This window comes from Pocillopora verrucosa, chromosome 9 (genome assembly GCF_036669915.1).
Source record: "Pocillopora verrucosa isolate sample1 chromosome 9, ASM3666991v2, whole genome shotgun sequence".
Classification (NCBI taxonomy): Eukaryota; Metazoa; Cnidaria; class Anthozoa; order Scleractinia; family Pocilloporidae; genus Pocillopora; species Pocillopora verrucosa.
In genome coordinates, this window is record NC_089320.1 from 22,097,084 (window position 1) to 22,108,015 (window position 10,932).

Genomic DNA, 10,932 nt, shown 5'->3' on the forward strand with positions numbered 1-10,932 from the left:
TCAAATTGTGATAGGCAATAATAAGCATGGCTGGTTTGCATGGATATATATCTAGAAACATTTCAAAGACTAAACAATCAAATTTTCCCTAGCACTTTCTTAAAACTCTAAATTGGTTTTCTTTCTAGAGGTGGTTGCTACCGTGAGCTTCCACGAAATGTCGACCGATTGCCGAATATTTGTGCTCAGCAATGCGTTGATGAAGGTTTCGGGCTGTGTACCCGACATAATCTGCATCGTACAGGTCACATGAGAAACAGTAAACAACGCATTGCCGATTCACAATTGACGGCTTGATTTCTTTGGGTTTAAGATCCTGCCCTAATTTCTTTGTCACAAAAACAGGCTGCAACGTAAGGAGAATCTTACGGCTACGATCGCGTAACTGCTTCCGAACCGCATTAGTGGCCACTTGATCTTTGAATGGAAGACTAATTCTTTCTGTGTTAATATCATCGGTGTTTCTTTCCGCTGTGCCTGCCGAAGCATTTCTAAAGATAAAGTTATTGATAGCGGAATCAATAAGGCCCCTAGGGTAGTCAAGACGACTGAAAATTAATAATTTGACACATTCTGCGTCAAAAGCCTCTGTGGTAGACAATAGGTTATCAACGTGTGAAAATTTAGAGTTGTTGTCAACTGAAGCAGCGCTCAGTAGGCGGATGTATTCGGGTTTGTCCATCACTACAACTTCAGAACCTTTAGAGGGCTTAGTGATAACAATGTCGTCCCGTTTCTTTAAGCGATTGAGAGCTTTGACAAGAGCCTTAGCTGGATTAGGCCTTGCACGCTGAATGTAATTCAAAGCGATTGAACGTAGCGTTGAGCTAGTCAGTTCAACGCCTTGCTGAGCACAAATATTCGGTAATCGGTCGACATTTCGTGGAAGCTCACAGTAGCAACCACCTCTTGACAGAAAACCAATTTAGAGTTTTAAGAAAGTGCCAGGGAATATTTGATTGTTTAGTCTTTGAAATAATGTTGTTCATCAAGAATCTAAAGCCTCATCTAAATATCCAGGCGGACTCCGAACGCGCCAAACTTTTTGTTTAATTACTCTTGTTCTTTTCTAACGGTATAGCTTTTTTTCACCCGTTGTTATTTGGGTATATATAGACTGCGACTAGCAAATATTTTTTTGACTTGATAATGACCTTTAGCCAACATCGAAACGTCGTCGTTTTTTAGCAATCTTAAAATGTTTATAAGAAACATTTTATCGCAATTTTTTATTGTTAAATGTTTTCCTAAATCACTTCTTCTTCGTATACGAAATTATTTCTCTAAGAAAATGTGAAATAGCTGGTATCCATCCTCCTTTCCACTGCTATGATACCTTGCGTTTTTTGGAATCCGATGAATCCGATTCCAACAAAGTTTAATGTAAGCCCACAGGTTCCCATGACAGTTAGAGTAATCCTTGAGATTGGTTGCCTCGAGTTACAATTTTCCAAGAAAGACCGAAATAAATAATCATCGTTTTGCTTTACGATAAATTGTGATTCTTAGAAAGTCATCTCAAAGTCATCATTTGTTCACATTCTTCAGCCTTATAAGCAGTGAAACGCTAAAGGCATAGCTCGCTAGACGAGAAACAATCAATTGTCGTCCTTGTTGCCGCGACAGAAGAGAATTAAATCGGCGCTTGTTCGCAGATAGAATCGTTACACGACGGGTTTTTCTTGGCTCGGGAACGTTCCTTATCGCTACGACAATGTCTGTGTCATCAGCGGTTGAACTTCTTCGCTACAGGCGAACCAGAATAGACAGTGTTGGCCGTAAGGTAAATATTCCGCACTCCTCTGTGCATCGTTTCACGAATATCTTCATGATATAGAGAGCAGGCGCTTCATGCCTCAAGCAAACCTACCTGTTTACCGCGGTGTACCTTTGTGCTTTTTAATTATTGTGACTGTATTCAGTTATAGTGGCGCTGGTTCGTTCCCTTACGCCGTATTTTTCATGATCTTTGGTTTTCAATTTATTGCTTTCTACTTGCAAAACGAAATGGTCAACAGAAAATCTCTTCCACTTGTCATGAAACAACCGTTGAAGAATGATCTGCAAACGCTCAACGTTTTGAACAAAGGGGTAAATTTCTAAAGAAACTGTGGTGCTGCGTCGGTGGAAGAGTATAGCAGGTAATTTAGTGTTAACAACTGGGTTGAAAACGTAAATTAGCCACTGTAAAGGGTAAAAAAGCTGACGTTTCGAGCGTTAGCCCTTCGTCAGAGCTCTGACGAAGGGCTAACGCTCGAAACGTCAGCTTTTTTACCCTTTACAGTGGCTAATTTACGTTTTCAGCTCAACGTTTTGGACGAGGTGACTATCGCTAAAATCGAAATGATCGCTCTTTCCAGTTACGATATGAAATTTGGCTTCCTTAAGACAAATTCTGGAAGAGTCTACTTCCAAGTTTTTCACCCTGCAGCTTTTCATATAATTAATAAGGCCAAACGTACCTCTCGCATCATGCTCGGCGTCTTCCCGTTTCTCGGGGTGTACAACACTATCTTCACTTTTCTGTATTCTTTACAAATCGTGAAAGATTGAATCAACCACGAAGAGTGCACTGTTGTCTCTGAAGATAGCTATGTGGTCCAGGACATAAACTTACGGTAAGCACTCTGATGGATGTAACTATTAATCATCAACAACTATCAGCTTGGTTTTTTTAGCAAACTGAACCAAAGATAGAAACATTTGTTTTGCTGGTTTCAGTAGAATCGTATTATAGACCTTCTGTCTTCTGTGAGAACTGTAGGCCAAACTTGCCTGTTTATGCCACAACAGGCAAGGAAAAAATACGATATTTTTTAACGTGTGTTGTTACGGCTTTTCTCAGGGCCGGAAATCCCTCTATAACACTGCAGTTTATGTGATAAAAATATATACATATTGACGGTATAACTTCGTTTTTCGGTATTGACTGAAACACTCTTAATAGAAGAGCATTTTTTTTACTTAGTTATCTGAGACATTATCTTCATCAATATCTAGTTATGTTAAGTTCTCCTTTACTTGTGATAATAAATCATACAAACATAAAGTTGGCTGCAAGGGGAACGAAGATTGAAGGCTATTTTATCTGTCGCACATTATATTCGTCGCTACTCTATTTGTCCGCCAAATGGAAGGTTTTTTTCGGGATATATGGCAAGTAAGCATACTAAGGGTTGTTTTCTACAGCCAAATAGAACATGCTTTGAATTTAAACAACTACTGTCAAATGTGAGTTTGACGAAGTTTCCGAGTCGGAAAATCGAGTTATACAGAGCCAAGTGTGAAAAAAAGCTACTGATATTTGAGTGAAACTGAGAACTTTTTCGTATGGTTATTGCTAAAATAAAATCAAAAATTAAAATGTTTCCAGTCTCCTGGTAGTTTTTATAGACTTCGTTTGACAAACTGATAATATAATCCATTGTGATTATTATTTGCAATAGGCCTATTACCATGGAGAGGGGACTGCCACAGTGAGGAGACATTGTCGAAGAGAATTCTAACTGTAAACATCATCAATTATTCCTTGCTTCTTTATCTTTAATACAAGAAACATTTTCTATATTTTTCACGAACACTAGGCGAAAATTTCAAATCTAGGAACCGATCGAATGTTATATTTCTTTATTCACTAGTAAACAAGTGATTTGGCACAAAACAAAGTAATGATTGGTTGTCTACAAACCATAAGTCGTTGATTGTTTTTTCTGTACCGCTGATCGTAATTAATATTGTTTGTCATTTGGCAGCTGTAATTGGACATCAATCGTTGAAACATTCAGGCTTTTTTGTAATTATGCACCTTACTGAGACGAAATAAGTTGACGTCACTTTTCAGTAAAAATCTATAAGCTTTTCTTCCAGAATATCTTTAACACAATGTAAGATAATCTGATCACAAAATTGGAAAAACACATGGCTCTTGAGATTTGTAAATACCAACCATATTTAGTTCTTTACTTCTTTTCGTTCTTCAGGGGGTCCCTTGCAAATAGTTGTCCTGCATTGAAACGCCATAATTGGACACATCCATTTTATCACTTGTTTTTGTTAGTTTTCCGAGCCTTGAATATTTATATTGTGAAGCTATTTTCTGTGACTCATTCGATTGGTTCTTACACGTTGATTGACACATTGGGATGGGCCATATTTTAACTTAGCAATCTGCTCAAGAATGACATTATGAGAAACATTGTTCCCCAGGCGGGGTGTGAAAACGATAAGAATGATGGTTGCAAAGTTTTTTTGTATAATTATTTCAGTTTTTCAAGTAAAGGGCTACTGTTCCACTGAAAAATGTGAAAAGATCTCTTTTGTTGAGCAACATGACGCCGATCGTGACAAAGAGCTTGTTGGCCATGTCTTCCACAACTCTGTCACTTCAAGCTCACAGCAGTGCTATCTGTGGTGTATCAATGACTGTCGATGTCTGTCGATAAACTACAAGGTCAAGAACGACACCAAATACTGCGAGTTGAACGAAGGCAGCCATTTTACAAACAAGACCTCTCTGAAAAACATCCACGGAAGCGTTTACCATGTACTGCGGAGAGAATACGCCACTAAGGTACCAAACTTTACTATGTAATAAGGTTTTTTGAACGCGAATGGTTTTCAGTCTTCATCTTGGCATAACAGTCCATCTATTCTTTCGTTTTTGATTTGATATCGAGGAAGCTTCTACTTGACGATAGATAATACAAATAATCACTTCAATTAGAGGCATTATTTTGCAATGTAATATGCTTCTTAACCTCGTCAAAACTTTACTTTCCAATGGATGGTAATGTTATTCCTAAAAGTGTTTAAGATAAATGGTTTTCTTTTAAACTTAACGTAACTGCTGCCGACTGAAACTTTGGGAGATTTCAATTGATTATTAGGAAAAAGCAAAAACTAAAAACTGAACTGAAAGAAAAATATATTTCATTTATATTAAGTCTGCATTTCAAGTTCCTCTTTTATTCGGGTTTTCGGAAGGTAGAGAGATTTTCTCTTTAAATTCCTATGAAAGGAGATGGATGTTTCAAATAATGGAAAATAAAAATAGAATTAAGTTAAAAACTTCAAAGAATTTCATAGAATTTCAGAGGCGAAGAAAAATTCAAACAAAGAATTAATCCTGGCAGTTACATTAACTTCTCACCTGCGAGGATCATGTTTGTGTGGGATTTCCCCACACTTAAGATTAGTTTTCACTTTATTTTATAATAGTTGTTACCAATGTCGCATTTCGCAGCAAGGCTCTGTAGGCAATTGTTAACCACTACAATAATAAACGAAGAAAGTTGAGTGAAGTACATGTAAACACTTCGAAATAAGTTTGAGTTTTTATTACTCTCACACAAAACTAGTTAAGTCTTAAAATATTTTACTTAGTAAGTTTTACAACCCTTCAACTTACATTTCTTGTGAGCTTTCATAGATCAAAACTGTCAATTTAAGTTTAGATATTTCAGGATTTGTCGTAGTTCTTAGTTTTGGAGGTTCGAAGGGAGTAATAAGGTCTTAAGACCTAATTTTGAGCCACGCGCTGCTGGGTGCTTATTTTAGTGCGTAAACATTCGCTTTCTGTTTGTATAAGCAAGAAATTCTTGGATGAATAAGGAACAATCGTTCCAAATTCTAGTTCTCAGACGGAACTGTCTGCATTTACATATTGAAAGTATGTCAAAATTGCGTCGATCCTATGGAAATCCCGACAAAATTTGCGCAGAAAATAGAATTCTAGTAGATAGTGTCGCACTACGCAGAAGAAAATTTATACTTGAATAATTTCATTACTTTCAACTCCCGTTTACTGCTACCAATAACCGAAGTTTTATGGACAGATATAACGTAATGACAAAGTCCAGTATTATCCTGTGGATTTACGATTAGCAATATGAGGTTCCCTCTTTTAACTACGATTTGTTGATACGTTGTGTAACGGCGCCAGTGCAAAGCTGTCAATTGTTTCTGGAATATTGTGTTAAATATTCAATGGTGACATCTCATTTACATCTACATCTACATCTACTTTTATTAAGTTGGTATATTCTGTACAGACATCACACCAAACAACTCGCGCGCTAAGTGAGAAGACCATATGAAGGCTTAAGAACGATTGTGATCAAGAAACGGGCAACGAATAATCCACAGTAGGGCAAATAATGGGAGTTATTACATCACGGGCGACGAGCGGGGAAAGAAGAAATGAGCGAAATACGAGTGGTCAGTAGGGAAACAACGTTAGTACTTCATATAGAGACATATCAGTTGTAGTTGCGGAAAACAATGGCGTTGTGAAGCCGAAATGTCAACAGTAAACTTCGCTGAATAAAATGTTAAGCAATTTTTCAAAAGTTTTGATTGCACAAATATCTGTTACTGCTGCAATAAACAATGGAGGCATTGGAAAAGGCACCGGTGGCATCGGGAAGGGCATCAAGAAGAATTATATTTACGTTTTGTAACTTACTGCGTAACGTGCGTGGCGAAAAAAGAAAATCAAAACCGTGGTCCCCAAATGAATTCTCCCACCTTTCCCCAAAAAAGTTTAAAATTTTTCGCAACTTCGCCTGTTCCTGTGCGTAGGTCTGGCCAAGCCTTTATGGTCATTGGCTCTCGTATATCCGCTAACTATGGCTTATAAATACAGGCGTTTAGTGTTACTTGTAAAACTCTCGAAGAAGTCTACGACAGTTAGACGAAACGCGTCGGAGAATAGAGAAGTTTTACAACTACTGTTCGCAGAGTGCTGCTCACCAGTTTAGTTTTAAATACAATTTTAAAAAAGTTAGTTGCGATAGCTGAGGCCAGTTTTTCCATGCAAGTCGTCTGGATATGCCTTTCGCGGAGACGCCCACACAACACTATTTAACTTATGGAACTCTTTAACTAATTTTGTTATGTCCGCTTCCAGTTTGAATTCCTTCAGAACTCGATTACTGAATTATCCCTGTACATAGTTTTGTTTTGTTATCTGGAAATGAGATTTATTTAATTTTTGTTCATTGTTTAGTTGTTTCTCTAGCTTCTTTCTTATACAACGTTTAGTTATTTATATTAGCCTTGAAGAGAAGTTTTTATATGGGAATTCAGTTTCCCCTATGTTGCTTTCCTTTACCTTCTGTACTTTCATATGGTAATTAAGATTTAATGAAAATTACTTGGTTATTATTAGCTATTAATTATTGTTGTGATTTTTACTAGTAGTTATTCTATTAGTAGGATTTTGTACAGTGATAAAAAGTATTATTAAACTTGTTAAACTTTCACCTGCCGTTCGGTTCGGACGTTAAGTTTTCATCCCGAGTGTATTTGTTAAATTGAATAGGAAAAAAAAAACACTTCTAACGGAAAACAGAATTATTTTAACGTCTGGATCTTTTGTAAAAAGGTCTCCTAAACGAGTGGCCTTGATTATAAATATTTAAGCATGGTAAACGCATTAGCCTCAACTTGGCTGTTTCTCGAAGTTCAGTGTTTTCCTTCTCGCCTTATTCCACTTGAAATGGGGCGATTGAATTTACATAATAAACACTAAAAGAACTACAGCTAATGGAAATTTTGAATTTCTTATCTTAGGCTGTGGATACAAACTTATTAATAACTCAAAAAATATACAAATCGAGAACAAAATTTTGTTAGAGTTGCTTGGCTTTTCATTTTTCCGGAATCGAAAGTCGATATTACAAAATTCAAATGAAAAGCAAGCCAACTGTGATTAATGCCTTAAACAAGGCAAGATACTTTTTTTTCGTCATACAACAAGTTACATATCGTAAATATCATTCTTCTTGATGCCTTTCCCGATGCCTCCTTTCGTTAATATAGCAGCAAAAATATTGTTCCAGTCAAAGCGTTTGGAAAATTGCTGAACTTTTTAATTAGCGAAGTATAACTTGGTAACATTTTGACTTTACAACACGATTGTTTTCTGCATGTTACAAAACGTCAATATGATTCTTCTTGGTGCTTTTCCGAATGCCACTGGTGCCTTTTCCGATGCCTCCATTGTTTATTACAGCAGTAAAAGATATATGGACAATCAACACTTTTGAAGAATTGCTTAACATTTTATTTAGCGAAGTTTACTGTTAACATTTTGGCTTTCCAAACACTATTGTTTTCTGCAACTACAACTGATATGTCTCTATATGAAGTATTAAAGTTGTTTCCCCGCTGACCACTTCTATTTCGGTCATTTCTTCTTCCCCTGCTCCTCGCCCGTGATGTAGTAACTCCCGCAAATAATCGTGAAAGATGACAACGGAAAAGCAATTGCGTGACGCTCGGTAAGTTGTAAGATGACATGTCATCACTTATCAGACGAAAAAACAGTATAAATTCTGAGTCTGCATTTTGTACCCAGTCTGCAGTCTGCATTTGTACCAAGTCTGCATTTTGTACCCGGTGTGCAGTCTGCAGTCTGCAGTCTGCATTTTGTACTGACCGGATTGGTATTGCTGTTTTTGTTCGAGCTAACATTAAGTCCGGACCAAAATATTGGAGCTCGAAAAAAAAAATTTAGTGAGATTATCTTGGCCGCTATGATTGATGTGTGGACTGTATGTTGTAGAGCTCCCGAGGAAAAGCACAATGATAGAGCAATGATAGCTTTGTACCAACTGAAGACGAATGCGAATGCGCGGCTTACCAATATGGCTGCCTCTGATGCCCTTCCGCGTGGTCACAGCGTCTGCTGAAATGAACCCGCTACGGGTCCCTTAGGTGTGAACATTTCGGTTTCCCGATTTGAGTTACACTTTTAGAACTTCGGAAATGTAATTTGAGGTTATTATTTTTATTAAACCATACAAACATTTTATTTCTTTCCACGTGAGTTTCTGAGCTTCATGGAAATTAATTTTGACTTTTACTAAGGGGGGAAGGGGTAGCATGCGAGATTACTTCCGTTCACGGTCCACAATGGAACTTCCATCAACGGAATACAACTTCCGTCCACAGTCGACAACTTCCGTCAACATCTGCTCCACCACAATACCTCATTCATTGCTTTCAGCATGAATGAGCTAAAAACTAATGCCTTCAAAATTCCTGCCAAAAATTTTCACATTTCACTGGTCATGTTAAACAGAAAAGCTAATTTGTAAAAGTATAGTTTACGTACAGTGTTCTACGCTGGAAGCACGCCTAATAGCTAACATTTGCAGTTGCTTGCTGGTTTATCCAGGTTTATCGTAAATAAATTCTACTCTGCTACTAGCGACTGATTCCAATATTTCCGCTGGTGAATAAAAGAAGACGGCATTTACCTTTTTGTCGAACGCAAATATTTCATGAGTCTCTGAAGTAGTGTGTTCATGCCTGAAACGCGTTGACTCGAACACATTTTGACAGTTAATTGTGCAAAGGATTTAATGGCTGAGAATCTCAGATGCTCAAATGCACTCAATTGTAACATGTAAGGGTCACTTACCACGATAAAAAGAGTCCCGTTGATTTGACTGAAAACCCACACAAGTACGAATTGCGAGCCTAATTTTTAGCTTTGCACTCACGTTACAAGAGAATACACTCGTTTTCTGCCAGTCAGAAGCGCCTAATTCTTTTTTCCCTATGCATTTTTAGGCTCCTACCAACATTGTTCCTTGTGCTGATGACTTCACGTGTACCAACGGCTGCTGCAAGAACAATCCGTGTCTTAATGGAGGAACCTGTACTGAGATCTGTCAACCCACAAGTGTTCGGTACAACTGTTCCTGTCCTGTACCGTTTGTTGGAAAACGATGCGAGATTCAGCAGAAAAGAAGCTGTCAGGATTTCAAAGCAGCCAGGTCCACCGCCTCCGGATTGTACACAGTTAACGATGACAATAATCAAACCTTCCAGGTGTTCTGTGATTTTGACTCAGAGCCTGGGTTCGCTTGGAACCTGATTGAGTCCTTTAGTTTATCCAACAAAGATCGTTTTCAGGTATATGATTTCTCTTTAAATCTTTTATAAATACATATTAGACGAGCGTAGGACGAAAGCTTCCTCAGTGGAAAAATGTGAAATACATTCAGTCTCATGTTGCTTCCATGAGTTTTGTTTCATAAGCGACAGTTTTGACAACGATCGTAACTTCCTCACCAATTCTACTTCCTCTACAGCAGGACATCGTGTTTTACGATGAATACCCAGCCATCAGCGGTGATGCCCCAAATTGGCAGGCCTACCTCATCAAACGACCCTACCTCCTTTGGCTTGGAAATCACTCGACTCACTGGAGAGCTACTTGCCGATACAACACAGATGGCACCGTATACACAGATTACCTTAGAGCCTCGCTTGAAGACTTTGACATCATTACAGACGTACCTACCGCGGTGGACACCTGTCGACCTTACGAATACGTCAACATCCGGGGAAATGAGTGTGTGAATTGCACTGCATTAACAGGGTATAAAAAAGGGATTTTTCCATTGCATATCGACTCTTCTTTTATCCATCGGTCCTGCGATTTCGACGCAAGCAAGACGGCCGTAGTAAGCGAGGACAACTTTGGAATGTACGATTCTACAAATCCCAAATTCCGTTGTACCTCAAACTCGAATGATACGACTCAGTTCTGGATCGGAGGCAAATAATACGCTGACTAAACAACACAGTTTTGTAGATCCAATGGTGATTTATCAGTTGGTATTTGACAATTAATAAGACTGGGCATGAAACTAATGGACTATCTGACAAAGCTGGTGTCATTTTGCTAGTTAACACATTTTTTCAAGGTAAACTTTCTAGCAATATTAGCAAAGAAGTGAGACAAAAATTTCGTAGATGTTCCAAAATTCTGCCGACAATTTATCGATCCTGGATAAACCATTATTTATCTTACGGCATCAATGTATGGGGCCAAGCTGCAAAGACTAATTTTAAGGAAGCAGTCATAATCTATCATCGAAGGGGGAGGGCGGCTGAACATTCTCAGGAGGGGGGGGG

General features: G+C 38.1%; 1 protein-coding gene across 1 annotated transcript; it reads left to right on the top strand.

Annotated features, from left to right (window-relative positions):
* The first annotated feature begins 4,231 nt into the window (after positions 1-4,231).
* LOC131781939 (uncharacterized) lies at positions 4,232-10,580 on the top strand. The gene is made up of 3 exons (XM_059098648.2): positions 4,232-4,570; positions 9,580-9,924; positions 10,104-10,580. Exons 1-3 carry the CDS (start codon positions 4,232-4,234, stop codon positions 10,578-10,580), a joined length of 1,161 nt encoding a protein of 386 aa, XP_058954631.2.
* The last annotated feature ends 352 nt before the right edge of the window (positions 10,581-10,932 follow it).